At 40.7% G+C, this 18,234-nt stretch overlaps 1 protein-coding gene across 5 annotated transcripts in view; it reads right to left on the bottom strand.

Annotated features, from left to right (window-relative positions):
* Positions 1-18,234, bottom strand: part of ANKRD55 (ankyrin repeat domain 55) — a 156,000-nt gene that overhangs the window by 78,080 nt on the left and 59,686 nt on the right. The window contains exons 1-3 of one of the 5 annotated variants that reach the window (XM_032850377.1): positions 17,112-17,151; positions 10,709-10,799; positions 1,081-1,173 (exon numbers count right to left, since the gene is read on the bottom strand). The exons of 1 other annotated variant lie outside the window; for it this stretch is intronic. In XM_032850377.1, the coding sequence (XP_032706268.1) occupies positions 1,081-1,173; positions 10,709-10,766 (151 nt within the window). In that variant the 5' untranslated portion in view covers positions 10,767-10,799; positions 17,112-17,151. Of the gene's footprint in view, positions 1-1,080; positions 1,174-10,708; positions 10,892-17,111; positions 17,152-18,234 lie in introns of those variants that run through there. 3 more of the 5 variants (XM_032850366.1, XM_032850372.1, XM_032850381.1) reach the window with 3 other exon arrangements.

Here is an 18,234-nt window from a genome sequence, read left to right as displayed (position 1 = left end):
ATCATATTTAATAGTAAAACAATAGAGAAGAAAGAAGACAAACATAATCTAATACAGTAAGTATGAAACCAAAAAAAGATACAATAATCACAAAGGGAGAGCAAAATTATCATAGTTTAAATAAGAGCTAACTTTACAGATGACTCATGTTCCAAGTACTGTCCCAACAGTATGATTTGAATTAGGCTGTTTATTTGCTTCAACAATTTTATGAAGTAGGTGGTATCTTCATCCCAATCTATAGATAAGGATATTGAAGCATGGAGAAGTTTAATAATTTCCCCATAGTTGTACAGCTATTAAGTGGCAAAACAGGATTTGAAAACAGTCCGCCAGATTTCATCCTGTGCATAAGGATGGCACAAGAGAATTAATGATGAAACTATTGGAGGTAATAATAATAACTGATTAAATTAGCAGATTTTAAAATCAATATAAAACTAGATAGTTCTTTGTAATAAATAATATAAGCAGGAAAATCAGTCCTCCTTACACAGAAAATAACTCATTACAATGAAAATATGAAATGCCCAGGAATAAATATTTAAAATCTAATTGAGGAAAACTACAGAATTTTGTTAAGCTACATAACAGAAGAGTTTAATTGAAGGAGATATATGCCATATTCCCAGAAAGGGCAAACAAAATAGGATAACAAATTTTAATTATTACAGATTCATTTGTAAGTTTAATGTCATTTCAATAAAAGTTACAATAGTTTTCTGGGGGATCAGGGTCAGGAAAATGATACTACTTTTAATTTGTAAGAACAAATGGGTAACTTTATGCTTTAAAGATTTATTTATTTATTTATTTGACAGAGATCACAAGTAGGCAGAGCGGCAGGCAGAGAGAGAGAGAGGATGGGAAGCAGGCTCCCTGCTGAACAGAGAGCTGGATGCAGATGTGAGGCTCAATCCCAGGACCCTGAGATCATGACCTGAGACAAAGGCAGAGGCTTTAACCCACTGAGCCACCCAGGTGCCCCAACTCTATGCTTTAAAGAAGAAGAAAAATATATTTAACTATTGGCTCATCTACACAGAATCTCTCTAAAATAATACATAGGAAACTGCTTACATGGTTTTGCTTTGTGGCTAGGAGAGTTTGGCAGGGTGGGAAAGTCTTCATTGGCTACAGCTTTATACCTTGAACTTGTATTAATGCAACATTCTTCCAAAAGCAAAAACAAAAATGAGTAAGAATATCCAATAAAATTGAAAGAAAAAAGAGTACTGAGGGAGTTTTCCTCTATCAAATAGTAAAACATAATAAAACTATTGAGTTTTTAAAAAATGACATTCTGGAGTGATGTGAAGTGTGTAAACCTGATGATTCACAGACCTGCACCTCTGGGGCAAATAATACATTATATGTTAATAAAAATAATCTAAAAAATCTAGCACACAAATAAATAAATAAATAAATAAATAAATAACATTCTGCCTCAAAATCAGATAGATTCCCAGAACTGCGTCGAGAGCCCAGAAACGTGCTTTGCACCAGCATGGCCAGTGAAAGCTAGCAGGTAGACTGGCTTTTGAACAAAAGGAAGAGTTTAATCTGGAAGGGACAGAACACCAGTAACAGAGGAGGACAGGCAAAGTAGAAGTAGTCCAAGATGTGTGAGCATTCCTAGAGAATTCATTTCCTTCTGATGTGGTTTTCCTGCCCAGGAAAATTCACCTTCCAATTTCCACAAAAAACAGTGGTGCTATGCCATGTATTCATCTAAGGAGGAGCCAGCTTAAAGGGTAAGATGTTCTTTTGACCTGGGAAGACCAGTTGTCCATGTGACCTTATGTAAGTCATTTGTAAGAATCACTGGCACTTGTGGAGTGATTACTCTGGGGCATGTGTAGTCCAACTGCTTTGTATGTATTCATTAAATCTTTAGAACAATTCTCGTTATAACCATCTTTACAACAATCCTAAAACCACCACTAGCCCTCACTGAATGATTACTATGAGCCAAGCATGGTTATAGGGGCTTTGAATGTATTCATTAATTCAATCTAGATTAAGCAGTCTTTGGTAGTAGCTTCATCTTAGTTTACAAGGTAGGAAAATGAGCCGTAGAGATGTTAAACAGCTGGGTCACAGTGGTGGTACTGGCCTTGTTCAGTTTGGCTCTAGAACCCATTACAGCATTACACTTTATCCCCATCAATAGCTCTATGTTTCAGTCTTCACATATAAAAAGTGAGGGAGTTGGATTACACATTGAGGTTCCTTCCATTCAAAAATTCAACTGTTCTAAGTTAAAACACTTCCAGGATCCATCCTGAAATTGATTTCCACTCTGACTACCTGAAACCAGATACCTGTGAGCCCGTCTTGACTCCTCTCTATGTTCAGTGGTCATGCTGAGTCAGTCAAGTTGTAGCCAAAATTCTAGCACAGCGTTTTTTAAATAGTACTAAGTAATCAGAAGGATGAAAATGTCAATTCAGATGAATTTCAGGTGTCTCACAGTTCTTAAAAATAAATTAAAACCCTACAGTAGACTGTGTTCTGATTTACTATGGTGAGTTAAAGAACAAAGAAATGGTCTCAGGGTTATTCACAATCAAACCACAGGATATTGATGTCAAAAAAATTCTTTTTTTCTTTCTATCAAATGCTGTTTATGTGTGACCTTGTTTACAGGGCTGGGCTCCCTGAACTCTCTTTTGGAGAAACATCAACAGTGTGCTGCCCAGAACAAATGTGCTGAGGAGGACTATGATAAAGAAACTGGTTTCTTGGGGCACCTGGGTGGCTCAGTGCGTTAAAGTCTCTGCTTTCAGCTCAGGTCATGATCCCAGGATCCTGGGATCGAGCCCCGAATTGGGATCTCTACTCAGCAGGGAGCTTGCTTCCTCCTCCTCTCTCTCTCTCTCTCTCTCTCTCTCTCTCAGTCTCTCTCCTCTCTGCCTACTTGTGATCTCTGTCAAATAAATAAAATCTTAGAAAAGAAAAGAAACTGATTTCTTGGGGGTGCCTAGGTGGCTCAGTCATTAGGCGTCTGCCTTTAGCTAAGGTGGTGATCTCAGGGTCCTAGAACCAAGACCCCACATCAGGCTCCCTGCTCAGCAGGAAGCCTGCTTCTTCCTCTCCCGTCCTCCGTGCTTGGGCTTCCTCTCCACTGTCTGTCTCTATGCCAAATAAATAAAATCTGGAAAAAAAAAAAAAAAGAACCTGGTTTCTGAAGCTTCTGTGATGGAACCCAAGCCTTGAGTTTGCAAATACCCAACTTCTATCACATCGGCTCCCTAGGTCTCACTCCAGTGTAACCCCAACCTTTTAGCTGCAGACTCGCCTCCCAGTATGCTGGTGCCCTTCTCTGCTCCCAAGGAAGCCTGCTGTGGAGACTGGATCCACTGATACCCTAGAAATATCAGTAGAATGAGCAGAAACCACTGGTCAGAGTTCATTGCAACTGGACATTCAGTGTGGGGTAGCCACTTTAGTGCTGTCAGCTCCCACCAGCCCCACTTGAGGTGCCACTACCTTTCTTTTCCTTCTTGTGCTAGGAGTCATGAAGTGGTGGATGGGGTGAGCTATCAGAGACCACAATGTCTAATTTTGTGGTGAAGGGAAGTGTGAGGAGGGGTTGGGTTTCAGAAGCTGAAGTTAAAATGGCAGGTTTGCCCTTGTCCTATGGGGTGCCGGGCAAGTCATGTGACTGCAGATGACCAAAGACGGGACATACTGAGTGAGGTTCATGTGACATTAACAGGAGTAAAGAGTTAAGCACACCACCTAGCACGTGGGAGCTGCTTAATAAACCAGTTACTGCTCTTCTTCTGATTAATGATGCTGACTAATATTCTTGGCCTGATTTCTTTTATCTCCCTTTGAAAGCTACTTCCCAGCCCTAGCAGGAAGGGTGAGTTACTATGAGTCCATCTTGGTGGCTGAGAAGCTGAGGACAGGCTGGGCTCACAGACTGAAGAACAGAGCTATTCCCGAGCTATACAACACTTGTATTGCTAGAATACAACACTTTTTTTTTTTCAAAGATTTTATTTATTTATTTGAGGCAGAGATCACAGTAGGCAGAGAGGCAGGCAGAGAAGGGGAGGAAGCAGGCTCCCTGCGGAGCAGAGAGCCCAATGTGGGGCTTGATCCCAGGACCCTGGGACCATGATCTGAGCTGAAGGCAGAGATTTTAACCCACTGAGCCACCCGGGCACCCCTAGAATACAACACTTTTTATGCTGAAATCCTTTTTGTATTGCTCGATTATTTTGAAGAAGGTGGTGTTAATTTTACAACAGAAAAAAATCCTAGTATATTAAAAAAAACACTGTAAGAACTTCTTGATATGTAGAAGTGCAACACCTGTCACTTCCAATTACCATTTAAAAAGATTTAAATGATATTGTGATAACCTGAGATGGGGATATCACCCTGTGGCACTTTGGCTGGGAAGGCATAGTCTAAATCTAGTCATGAGGGAGTGTCAGACAAACCCAGAAAGAGGAACTCACTATGAAAAGAGAGAGACTGTAATTTCAAAATGTCAATGTCATAAAAGACAAAGTACGCAGAAATGTTCCAGAAGAAAGGAAACCTAAGACACATGACAACTAAATGTAATACTTAAACCTAGATGGGATCAAGTACTGGAGGAAATGATATGAAAGACATTACTGGCTCACTGGACAAAATTGGAATGCAGACAGATTAAAGTATATGGACACACATGGATATATATATACATAGAGGCAGAGAGAGGCAGAGACTGGGAGATGTGGGACAGACCGAGACAGAGAAGAAAGCCAACAATAAAGCAAATTGGGCAAAATGTTAATGTGAGGTGAATCTGCGTAAAAGACAGTCAAGTGTTCTTAATATTATTTTTAAAACCTTTCCTTAAGCTTGAAATTATTTTTAAACAAAAAGTTAAAAAAGGATTAGGATGTTATTAAATATTGTACATGTATATTTCAAAATTCTGAGGAACATTCAGAAGTAGAAATATCTCCTGTGTAAAAGGACAGTCTTCCCTTTTCCTCCTCCCCAATAGACCAATAAAAGCAGATCATTGATGAGCAAATGACATTTTGAAGTTTTACAAAGAGAAAATAAACGAAGCGTCCTTATTAAGCACACAAATCTATTAGTTGGAAGCTGGTAAGTTTTAGGTTAAACCACCATGATTTTAGGAGATAAATCAGAAGAGCTAAGATCATCCTTCTTCTATAGGTGGATTCTCAGAATCAGCCAATACTTCACACTGACTGACTGGTAGCCTTCCTGATAGAAGTGTTAAGCATGACTCCTGGTTGGATGTAGTCTTTCTGCAAGATGGTATGTATCCGCATGCATCTTCTATACCAGTCTTGCATGTACGTGCATCCAGACCCTCACCTTCTCACCTTGTCTCATATTTGGGGACAGGTGAGATGTTTGTTTCATATGTGTTTGGTAATAATCATAGCTACATGTATAGTCAGTCATTTCTCTTTCACATTCCATTAAAATATCCTTGCATCCAAATGGTTGGATCAAAGAGAAAAATATGTGAGTATCAGTTACTCAACACAGTTGCTTGATAATTGTTAAAGAAATACGGAGTTAATGAACAGAGATGGTAGGAAAAGCTCAGTGTGGGGCCCCAGCTTACTTCTGAATAAGGGGCTGAATAGAGGATTTGCCTTCTGGAGTTGATCTGGCTAAGATGTGGGACATAATGTCAGGGTTAATGCAGGAGACATATTGTACCCAGTTACCTCCATTCCCTCTGGCTACCATTCCTGGATCTGCCTTGGGATGCATCACAGGGCAAGAGGCCCCATTTCGCAGGTAGGGCTGTCCTCTAGAGGAGAATAGTGACAATGACACCAGTTTTCTAATCCCCAGCCCGCGGAATCGCTCGCATTTTTCATGGCTCTCTAAGGTTGTGAATGGTAATTGTTTGGATAAGACTAGCCAAGGGCTTCCTTTCAGCTAGGCTCCGAAGAGGTGCCAGAAGAGAACTGGACTATTACAACTTCTCCCAGGAATTGGTTGATGGGAAGGAGGTTCTTGTGCCAAAGGGACAGCAAGGAAACAAGTAAGGGCGAAGGGCAGGCTTTCAGCAAACTTGTTTGATGAAACTTGGTCTCCAATGGGCAACAACACTGGGGAAAGAATTCGCTCATCTCTCATTTCCCTCTGCTCTCTTCCTTCACCAAAAGAGGGAGAAGGCTAAGCATTTCCCAGAGGCCAAGACACTCTGCTTCTAAACCTATGGATTGATGACTTACCAGCCTATCTGCCTTTATCAGTCTGAAAATTAATCACAGCATTCTTCTCCTCAGTGTTCCTGGGTTTCACTCTAGGCACCCATTCAAGGTTTTTAAGCCTAAAATCATCATGTGAGCCCAAATCATTCCCTCTCTGTCTTGTCTCCTTTCCTGACTTTGCTCTGCTCTCTTCCCAAAACTCGTTGGAAATTTGCTTACTCTTCCTGTGGGGGCATCTGGATGTCACCCAGAATTTTCACTTTTGCTTTTTCAGCAAAGTGCAAATCTGTATACTCTAAATTCTTTTTGTTCAGCATTCCCATTTTGGATGAAAAGTTGGAAATGAAAACCGTCATATCTGTGTGTGGGAGCTTCAAAAATCCACAACACAACGGAAGAACAGCTTGATTATGAAAATACCGCCTCATTAATTTGAATTTTCATTAATCTCTACTTCTTCCTTAAAATGTAGGGTTGATGAAGGAAGAGTACTGTCTCGATCCAACATGGGTTTTGAAGTCCAGCAGATTGATGCTTGAATCTCAGCATTGCCATTTTGTCTGTTGTAACCTTGGGTCAGTCATAACTTTTGAAAAATTCCCTCCTTGGGGCACCTGGGTGGCTCAGTGGGTTAAAGCCTCTGCCTTTGGCTCAGGTTATGATCCCAGGGTCCTGGGATTGAGCCCCACATCAGGCTCTCTGCTCAGTGGGGAGCCTGCTTCCCCCTCTCTCTCTCTGCCTGCCTCTCTGCCTACTTGTGATCTCTGTCAAATAAATAAATTAAAAAAAAATAATAAAAATTCCCTCCTTGGTAAAAGGGGAGAAAATAATAGTGGGGCAGATATGAGGGTTAAATGAGCTAGTCTACGTGCTTGTGCAACAGAGCCTGGCTCTGGTGAGTGCTCAGTAAACCTTTGTTCTTACCAAATGTATTCGAGGTAAAGTACCTGCAGAGGGAAAAGGCAAGGAAGATTCCTGAAGGAGCAAGCTGACATTTTGATTTCATACTTCTGGGCTCCAGAACTATGAGACAATGCCTTTCTGTTGTTTTAAGCAACCCATCCTATGGTACTTGCCAGGTAGCTCTAGGACTCTACTGCAGGAATTGAATCTGAACCAGAGTGTCTGGCCCTCCTCCCATTGTCTCAGCACCCTTACCAGTGAAAAGCCTGTGTGGTGGGCGCCCCCTCAGGTGCCCACAGACACACTGCATCAAACGTGTAACTTCCCAGGCCCTGCTCAGGGTTGGGTATAAGCAAGACCTTTGGGACCAGTTGTCCAGCTCCTGTTCTCTCTCTGAGGCCTTGGGTTCCTCCTTCAGGCATCGCAAACCTTTTCTTTCCACAATTAGAGACAAGCTTATAACGTAAATCTCTTCAGTTATATAACATCTCCACTGCAGGAAGAACCTTTGTGTTCTGTAGTAAATGATTTTACTACAGGTCCTTTCCTGCATGTGGGCTCTGAGAGGGAAGACAGCCAGAAGGAGCACGTGGGACCACAAGTGATGTTGCTATGGTGAGAGCAAGAAGCACAAAGCAGGAGTGGAGAGCTCTGAAGACCCAGGCTTCCTGCGTCACAATTTCACAAAGCAAGCCAGAAACACAGCTCTAATTCTTTTGGCCAGTCAGAAAACCAGATCTTCAAGCCTCCCAGCAGCTCTGCCCCTGCACATTTTTCAGACACAGAGATCAGTTTGCCCAGGTGCATGCAAATGGGAAGAAAACTGAGACAGGACATGAGCAGTTGCTCTCCACCCCCGTGCCCCTACCATAAGGATGCCTCATTTTACCAAAGAGAAATATAGAAAATAGAGAAAAATGCCATTGGAGGGATTCAGATTTAGCATATCCACATCATTTGAGCCCGGAAGGTCATTCTGTCTCATCTTTTTCAAGTGTACAGTGCTAACCGTTCTCTGGTAACCCATGAACCAGGGCACAGCCTGAGCCCTACCACCACCCCATAGTAGACCACCCATGAAAATAAATTTCTTATTGTTCTGTTGGCTGGAGAGTGAACACACCTGGGTCTCAGTCCCCTCTATTACTCATTAGCTGGGTGTCTTAATACAAACAGGGCCTGACTTTTAATCTCTCTGTGCTTCATTCTTCCCATCAGAGAAGTTAGGGGGATGGGTTGGATGAATGGTTCTCAATCTTCATTGAACAAAGAAGGGGAGCTTTTGTTAGGCCACACCCCACACCAATTAAACTGGAGCCCCAGGCATTAGCATTTTCAAAACCTGTTCATGTGATTCTTATGTGCAGCTATATTTGAGAACCAATGGATTACATGACTTCTAAGATCCTTCCAGATAGCCCGTCTTTCCTCAACATCTGCATCTACTAGAATTTTTATTTTTCTAAATCTTCAGAATTCACGGAAAGCCCTCAAATAAAGCCAACATTTAACTTTTAGAGAAACGGTCACTTTGTCGTGGTTTGCCCAACTACACAATATTGGTATTTAAAATCTATTTGATGGTCTAAACCATTATGGCCTTGCATGCTTTTAAGCATTGTTCTGAGAACTGCTAAATTCAAGCTGGAGATAGAGAAGTGAAGAGCCTTTCACATTTGAGATACTCACAGTCCAAGGTAGTAATAATTATAATAGCAACAATAATAACAAAAGCACCACAATTTAAAGGTTCTTATGGCACATTAGGCAATGTGACTGGTGCTTTTTACAAATTGTTTTACATTCTCAAAACAACCCTGCTAGGCCAGCATTACTGCCTCCATTTTATTGCTGAGGAAAGTAAGACCCAGAGAGGTTAGGTAATTGGCAAAAGTCACACAGCTAAGAAGTTGACCTACCATTCCAACCTATGCTATTTCCACAGTACCACATCACCGCTAGAAAGAAAGGATTGAGAACTGGAGATAGAGTTGGCAGGGAGAAGGTTAACTTTGATGAGGGAGAGTCACGACTACGTGGAGGAAATGCAGTGAATAGCTCACATGAAAGGTGCTAAAAGAAAATGAATGTTACAGTTTAATATGTTAACTAGTTAACTTTGGGGCTCAGTCCTGTAAGGAGACACAACCTTGGAACAGATGAATTCATTATGAAGGGCCAGCTCATCAGTCGGTCCCAATTTCCTCAAATTCATCTTACAAAATAAACCCACTGTGCTCCTCTTTGCATTGCATAGCTTAACAATGTCATTTTTTAAGCCAGTATTAGGTCTTTGCATTTAGGCATATTTTCACTTTTGCTGATTGTCCTCAGTGATACAAGACAGACACAGGAGAGGCGATGGCTTGGGCACAGCTGTAACAGTCACTTTCTCTATGGCGTTCCTGAACCAATGCAGTGTGAAACAGCACATTCTGAAGGTGCGCGCGCACACACACACACACACACACACACACACACACACACACACACAATTCAAAATGAGTTCAGAAGTGGAGATCAATCTGTGTATATGTGTGTGGACACCTGTACATACAGTTACTCAGAGATGTAAATGTAAAACTAATATTTGAGAAAGCACCAAACTAAAATAATTCACCCATGAAACCATATGTAGCTTGAAGGATAGTAAACACAGTATGGCCTAAAGCAGGAAAAGGGAAAAAGAAAGAAGCAATGAATTTTCTGAACGAGGCTTTCACCAATCACCATTTTCATGTTGTAGCCAAATCAAGGAAATGACCAAAGAACTTTATAATCCTGAAGAATACTCACAGGTGACTGAAAGTGTATCACATATTTTTTTAAAATATTCTAAAAAAAAATGTGACATTTGCAGAGTAGAAGTTTCCTGTACATACATAGAAAATGTGCATAATTGCACAAAGGTATTATGTATACGTACATATGTAAACACTTCATAAGCAAAATGGATACATGTAAACTGTATGGCTGAATACATGCTTTTCATGAAGATGGGTTGATTCCACAGCAATCTTTTCATGTGGAAAATGACCTCCACTCTGCAAATTATGAGTAAGAAAGATATATCCTGTCATCGTAAATAATAACATAGTGATGTCATACCACAACCCCAGATGAGATAATATATCAACTATGGTATAAATCTAGGTAACATCTATTCCTAAAAGGGAATCAAGAAGTATTTCTGAAACTGGAGCAAATGAGATACTGGGTTAATAGACTGAAAAGAGATACGTGATTTATTCTTTTTATATAACTTACTATAACAATTTTTGAGAAGATTTGAAAAAAATGAGAATAAAGATTATCCTATCTGAAATAGCTGGTGTGCTCAAAACCCAATTTTTAAAATTTGTAGATCAGAATATTTTAATAAGACAAACAGACCATAAGCTTATTTTTCCCTTCCAAATACTTACCAAATAAGAAGTGGGCATTTAGAACAGGTTTTCTGTGTGAAATCCTCTTCACACACACACACAAACACACACACACACACCCCTCTTTCCCCTTAGAATTGCAAAATCTCAACTACTGAACTAAAGGCGCGAAGAACCAAAGGATGTATGAAAGCAGCGTTTTACCTTTTTGCTGATCAAACACAGACGGAGTGCTGAAATCCATGGTTGCCTGTCTCATCATTTACCATCAGAATGACAAAAAGCATCCAGGTTTCTAGAGAGGGAAAAAGCACCACCTCACATGTTACAGTCAGCATATCAGTCAGATACAGCATCACTCGCCAAGACCTCTGTTTGTGAATTAAATGTGCATTAGAGCTGCAGGTTGTTGTCAAGGCAAACGATGGCAATAGGTAAATGTTCTTCCTATAATACCTGCCAGAAAAAAGAGTTACTTCTTAATGGCTCCATTCATTAGCTATGCTTGTGGGTAATTACCATACACCTTCAGACCCCCAGCAAATAAACAAAAAAGCTCAAACTCTAAAAAAACGCCATTTGCAGGGGGCCACCTGCCTTGGATTAGAGCCAGGAAAACACTGGAGGTCACGGAGCTTCAGCAGCTGGGATGTTGCTTTAAACTAAAAGAAATCTCAATGGGTGAGTGAGGATTCACAGGGCCAGACGGAGCATGTGCAAAGCTGCCAATGCAGTTGGATTCAGCTGTGTTCTTGGTGGAGCGAGAGCTGCATTTGGGTCATGTGAGCGGAGAGTGCCATCTCAATGGAATAGGACGTAAATACTGTAGCAGGAAGCTGCTGGCCATGTGCTATATGGAGTGATTATCGGCTTTCCTGGCTCATCGGCAGCTAGCTTCATTCTCCAAATGACAGGGAGGGTAAAGGGAAGCAAGTGGCATTTGAAAGGTTAGATTTCAAGGCTCAAGAGACCCAGGAAAATGAAATTAAAACAGTCTGCCATCACAAGGGTGTTCAGTGCAGTATTATCTGTGGTGGAAAAAAACCAGAAAATATCAGAATATACATCATTTGAAGAAGAGGTGGATAAATGATAGTAAATTCATACTCTGAAAGATGTGAGGGAAATCTCTCTATTCATCTGGTAGGATGTCTCTAATCTATTGTTAAATGGAAAAAAAAAGTTTATATTTCATTTGTTCACATTTTTATAAAACCAAAAATCACCCACTGTAAATGTAAATATATTTATATATGTTCTAAGGAACACCAAGGAAGATGCAGAAAGATACCCACTAAACTATTAATATTGGTTATCTCAGGGGATTGCAATTAGAGTAGTAGATTTCTAACTCCATCCACCGTTGTGTTTTTAGTCTTACTATAACAAAGGTCTATTATTTTATATTTGTCATTAAAAATACGATGTGGTAAATTCAAAGCAAAGTAACAAAGCTCTATACTCTAAATAATTTGATTTTGGGGTAAGTCACAGAGCCATACAGCAGGTACCCGTCTAAATGCTATTGAAAATGGTAGTATTTTCTTTTTAACTTTGTGTGTGCATGTGCAAATGAAAGCAGAAACCATTTTTCTTCATATACGACCATAATTTGTTTGATATTGACTGATGTAACTTATGACATATATTCTTCACTAGGCAAGCTTCTTTCTTAGCTCTTGCTTCTCGTATTTTCTCACTGCCTTATCATTTATTTTCCATTAAACACATCCTCTGGCCTCAATTCCCTATGGCAATATTGCCACTCACTTATCTTTCTCACATCGGCCCCTTTCCCCAAAATTCCCTGTGTTCTTTTTATTTAAAACATGAGCAAACCTACTTCTTATAAATCATTACATGCGCTCCATAGGTAAATCTCTTAAATTTCCCAGTGTTGTTTTTTTGCATTAGCCTTGAAAGCCGAAGTGAGAAGGCTTAGTGGATTGACAAATAAAGTGACTCATACTAGCACATCCTCAGCTAAGGAAAGATGGCTCAAGCTTGCCCAGAGGACTGAGGCAGAATGATTTAGATTAGTTTCCTTCTCACGCATTTGCTCGTTGATTCACTGATTTCTGTGGAAGGATCACCATATTCCAGTCATTTCTATAGACTCTGATGATGCAGGGATGAGCAAGGCCTCCACACTCAATGAACTTAACACTCTTGGGTGCAACTTCTGCTTCTGGCCAAGGTGGAGTCATAGGAACTGGATTTGCCTACTATGTAAACAACTAGAAAATTGGGCAAAATATCTGAAACAGTGGTTTTTCAGAGAGCAGGTAGTGATTCCTGGAAGAAGAGAAACAGATGAGCTGAGTCTGATGGGTCTCCCGCTGACTGCCTAGTTTCCAGGCTGAAGGGCAGGCAGGGAGGGTGCAGTGGGCTCAATGGTGGTCCCCCAAAAGATGCATAAACACTCTAATCCTCAGACTCTGTGGAAGTGACCTTATTTGGAAAAGGGATTTTTGCATATGTAATTAAATTAAGGATTTCGAGTCGAAATCATCCTAGATTATCTGAGTGGGCCCCAAATCCAATGACAAGTGTCCTTAGAAGAGCCACACAAAGAGAAGGGGAAGTCATGTGACCAGAGACTGGATGATACAGCCACAAACTAGGCACCCTTGGAGACACTAGAAATTGCAAGAGGCAAGAAACAGATTGTCCCCTGGGGACTTCAGAGGGAGGATAACACATTTGTTGCTTGACTGATTTTGAACTTCTGGTCTCCAGAGGCGTGGGAGAACAATTTCTGTATTTTCAGCCAAGTTTGTGCTAATCTGTCACAGCAGCTTCAGGAAATTAACACAGAGGACATACTCTCAAAATAAATGCAAAGTCTCTATAATTGTTATATTTCTGCACCCATTTATAACATTACCAAAACCCAAATTAAAATATGGACAATTTCATGTGTGTAAAAGGGCTATGTGGGGCTCATTTTGAAGAAAGGCAGTCAAACAGAGTGGAAAGGATAGGAGTTTGCACTTGTTTCTCATTCACTTTGTGATTAAAGCAAGTTAAAGAACTTTCTGGGCCTTCGTGACTTAATCTGCGGCAGGAAAACTCCATCTCCTAACTTCTTAGGAGAGTTACTATTGTTGAGTCCACTTGCCAGGCTTTGAACATAGAGAAAATTCTTGCTATCCAACTAAAACCAAGTGTAAGATAACATTTGGTTGTTTCTTCAAGTACGTTTTGAATAAGGCCCTTATTCAGGCATATGGAGTTCATAAACTCTTACCTGTGCTGTAGAGAAGAGGTCTCTGTGATTGCAAAACCTGGCCACTGGCTTCCCCTGCAGCTCATTACCCACCACCTTTCTCAACCCTCACATCCAGCGACACTGCTCTCCTTTCTGTTCCATAAACATGCCATGCCCTCTCCTAGCCTTGCAAAACTCTGCCGTTCTGTCCCTCCATTTGGAGTGTTTTTCTTCAGTTCAAAGGTCACCATTTCAGAGAGGCTTTCCCTGACCCCATTATCTAAAGTGGTCCTCCAGTCCTTCCCCCCACCAGTCACTTCCCTCTCCAGAATGCTGGTTAGTGGATTTACAATAAGAAATAGCCCTGTTGGGGCGTCTGGGTGGCTCAGTAGGTTAAAGCCTCTGCCTTCAGATCAGGTCATGATCCCAGGGTCCTGGGATCGAGCCCCACATCGGGCTCTCTGCTCCGCGGGGAGCCTGCTTCCTCCTCTCTCTGCCTGCCTCTCTGCATACTTGTGATCTCTGTTAAATAAATAAAATCTTAAAAAAAAAAAAGGCAAAATTTGAACAGACATGTCACCAAAGAAGAGACATAGATGGCAACTAGGTACATGAAAAGATGCTCAACATTAGTAATCATTAGAAAAATATGAATTAAAATCATATTTTTTAACGAAATACCACCACACACCTATTTGGAGAGCTTTTAGAAAAGCTAGCAATGCACTGTGTGCTGGAAAGGATGGGTGCTTTCCAGCAGGCTGCAGATGGCCACTGACATCTTGGAAAATAGCTCAGCAGTTTCTTAGACAGTTAAACATAAATATGGCTCAGTGATCCAACTCCCTGGCATTCCGTGAAGAAAAATGAAAATACCTGGTTTCACAATACATATGATTGTTTATAGCAGCTTTACTATGACTCAAAACTGGGAACAGTGCAAATGTTCACGAATAAATGTTCATTCCCATGACGATGGAATACTAGTCAGCCATAAAAAGGACAGAAGTACTGATACATGCAACATGCGGATGAATCTTAAGAGCATTGCACTGAGAGAAAGAAGCCAGACACAAAGGGCTGTACACCGCATGACTCCACTTACAAGGCATTATTGCAATAAGTAGAGAGACAGAAATCAAAGGAGTGCTTCTCAGGGGAGGGAACAGACTACAAAGCATACAGAGAGAACTTCTGGAGTGATAGAAATACTCTGTATCTTGATCATGGTGATGGTCACACACTGTGTTCACTTGTCAAATTCGTATAACCAAACACCTCAATGGGTGATTATATAAATCATATCTCAATAAAGCTGAAAGAGTCAACAATACAAATTCTACCTCTATAATTAAACTAACAATGTTATCCTAAATTTAAAGGTACATTTGTTAAAAATTAAACTGAAAATGGCAAGTCTTAAAAATAAATAAGTGCTTCTATCAGATTTTTATATACTTTTCGGTAATAGTTGACAAGCTAACCTTAAAATATCACATATTTCACACTCTTCTACTATGACTTTCCACGCAAGCTGGACAACGCCCAAACAAGTCTACACAAATGCTCAAGGAGACAAATCCATCATCACAGGCTTAGAGGCTGGGGCAATGTCAAATTGCTGTAACCGATTCCAAATGGTTACATTTATAAGTACTCTCAGTTTTGTACTTACCTTGTCACCGACCAATGACAAGCAGTTCCTGGAGGGGCACTAGACTTCTTGTAGTGCAGGTCTACATCCCTCTTCCCTGGGATCAGTGGGCTTCCACAGCAGGCTGCGGCTTATCCTCGGTTTCAGCTCAGAGGCCTTATTGATCTCCATATTCCGCCTCAAGCAGCAGCCGCTTCCCTGCCCCATTCCAGTTACAATTAATACGATGAGCTCATTTTTCCTTCTTACAATTGTCCCTATCTGTAATTAACTTGTACTTTGTTAGGTCTTCATTTATCTGTCTCCCTGTAGCTGATCCTGTCAGTCCCCAGACTTTTCAATGTGCTTCACTTTCAACTTTCAAATGCCCATGTCTGTATTTTGGTTCGAGGGTATTTTTCCAGAATTCAGAAGGCCGCTTTGCTAGCTCTCAGGGTAGGTCAGAAGTTCCAGGGCTTACTCATGCCCTCCCAACCAATAGGAGCCCTCAACCAGTGACTCTTGGGAGCTGGTCTATACCCACCAGCTGCGTTGTCTTTGGATGTAATGATTCTAAGGTGTACTGTTTTATGCCATTTCCCTAAGTTTCCCGTTTAAAACTAAGCTGTTGCCACCTGTGTTAACTGGTTTAAGAAGACCAGTTGCTGGGTTGCTGGTCCCTCCCTGTGTGATTTCCCCCTTTCCTACTAGTATTTTCCTGCACTTTTAAAGCAGCTACTTGCTTTAGAATTGTCTCGGGGTCTGCTGCTAAAGAAACCTAAATTAAGACCCTTCTCCACTAGAGGGTAAACTTCCTAGGGGCCCGACCCTTGTCTGCTTTGTCCACTCTGTGTACCTACAGTCTAGCACAGAGCAGGGCACAAAGGAGGTGCTAATGAATGAAGAACTGCCCTGAATACTTCGAGAATGAACATCGTTGAATGACTCTCCCTGCCAAAGCTGATAATGTTACATTAAGGACCCAATTAACCGTCACTCTTTGGGGTAATTCCATACTAAGAACCTTCTGGTAAGAACTTATGATGAAACTTTCCCATATAAACAAGAAATCATCTATTTGAGAATTTCAGTTTTTAATGATATTTTGATTGTGCTATAAACCAGAGGAGAACTCACAGAAAAATTGTAGGTAGCTCTACATTTCATTCTGGCAAAACCAGAGCTCTTCCTGCAATGTGCTCAAGTTAGGGCAGGGAGAGCTATACAGGGGCAGCACAAGCAGTGCTCAGGGCCTTGGGCATCAGGCAGCCTTGAGTTTAGGTCCCACCTCAAGCACATTTCTAGTACATTTATGATATTGAGCAAATCATTTAACCACAGTTACAAATGAAGGTCAAAAATACAGTGGGGGCGCCTGGGTGGCTCAGGTGGTTAACCGACTGCCTTCGGCTCAGGTCTGGTCCCGGAGTCCTGGGATCGAGTCCCATATTGGGCTCCCAGCTCCATGGGGAGTCTGCTTCTCCCTCTGACCTCCCCTCTTATGCTCTCTCTCTCTGTCTCTCTCTCTCTGTCAAATAAATAAAATCTTAAAAAAAAAAATACAGTGGGCGCCTGGGTGGCTCAGTGGGTTAAGCCTCTGCCTTCGACTCGGGTCATGATCCCAGGGTTCTGGGATTGAGCCCCGCATTGGGCTCTCTGCTCAGCAGAGAGCCTGCTTCCCCTTTCTCTCTCTGCCTGCTTCTCTGCCTACTTGTGATCTCTGTCAAATAAATAAATAAAATCTTAAAAAAAAAAATACTCACAGTGGGGGCTTCTGGTTGGCTCAGTTGGTTAAACATCTGCCTTTAGTTCAGGTCATGATCCCAGGGTCCTAGGATCAAGTCCCATGTTGGGCTCTCCGCTCAGCTGGGTATCTGCTTCCCCCTTTCACTCTCCCACTGTGCGCCTTCTCTCTTTCTGATAAAGAAAATCCTTAAAAAAAAAAAAAAAACAGCAAAACAACAGCAGTGTTGTTGCAAGCATTAAGACCCAATAATATACATAAAATACTAGTATGGAAAACTGAGATCATGCACTGGTTTTAAAGAAATGTATTGAAGTCACTTATCTATATTACTAAAAAATGCCATTAGGTTTGTTTCTGATTATAGAAGAATACACATAGTCCTTTTTTCCTGGTTGAGTTAATTAAAACTAGGCTAAAGAAATCAGTTAGTAGGTTAATTATTCATAATACTCATGGGAAAAGTTAATCTCTCAAAATGAACATGGGTATAACTTTAAGTGAACAAATATAGTTCTCTACCACAAACTTGCTAAATCCTGTAGTTTCTTGTAACAAATATAATATCATGAAGCCAAAAGTCCTTGGGGCTTTTAAAACAAAACTTTCAATATTTTCTCTCTCTCCCCCTTAGTAAGCAAGCTCAACTTTATAATGCCAATATGGCATCTAAGTCTAGATTAAACTTAAATTTATGGAAATTGGCACAAAAGTTTTTTTGAATCTTGTTATTTTAAAATCTACTTAAAGGCTAAAACTAACCAGCACTTCACATTCTTAAAGTAGTTAGGTCAACAACTTCTTTATTTAGAACTTTCCACTAAGATGCATGATGTGTAGTTTCAATTATAATTTTAATTAATACCGGCTTAAATAATTCAAGTTTCTTTTATAATTTTTTCCACAGTGTTCATTGTAGATGAATGTTTGTTTTTGCCCCAAATTCATGTGTTGAAACCTAATCCCCAATATGATGACATTTAGAGGTGGGGGTCTTTGGGAACCGATTAGGTCATGAAAGTGGAGCCATCATGAATGGGATTGTGCTTTTATAAAGACTTTTCTTTTTCTCTTTCTTTCTTCTTCTTCTTCTTCTTCTTCTTCTTCTTCTTCTTCTTCTTCTTCTTCTTCTTCTTCTTCTT

Source organism: Lontra canadensis, unplaced genomic scaffold (assembly GCF_010015895.1).
Source record: "Lontra canadensis isolate GAN:19392208 unplaced genomic scaffold, GSC_riverotter_1.0 scaffold4, whole genome shotgun sequence".
Classification (NCBI taxonomy): domain Eukaryota; kingdom Metazoa; phylum Chordata; class Mammalia; order Carnivora; family Mustelidae; genus Lontra; species Lontra canadensis.
This window is presented reverse-complemented; position numbering and strand designations above follow the sequence as displayed.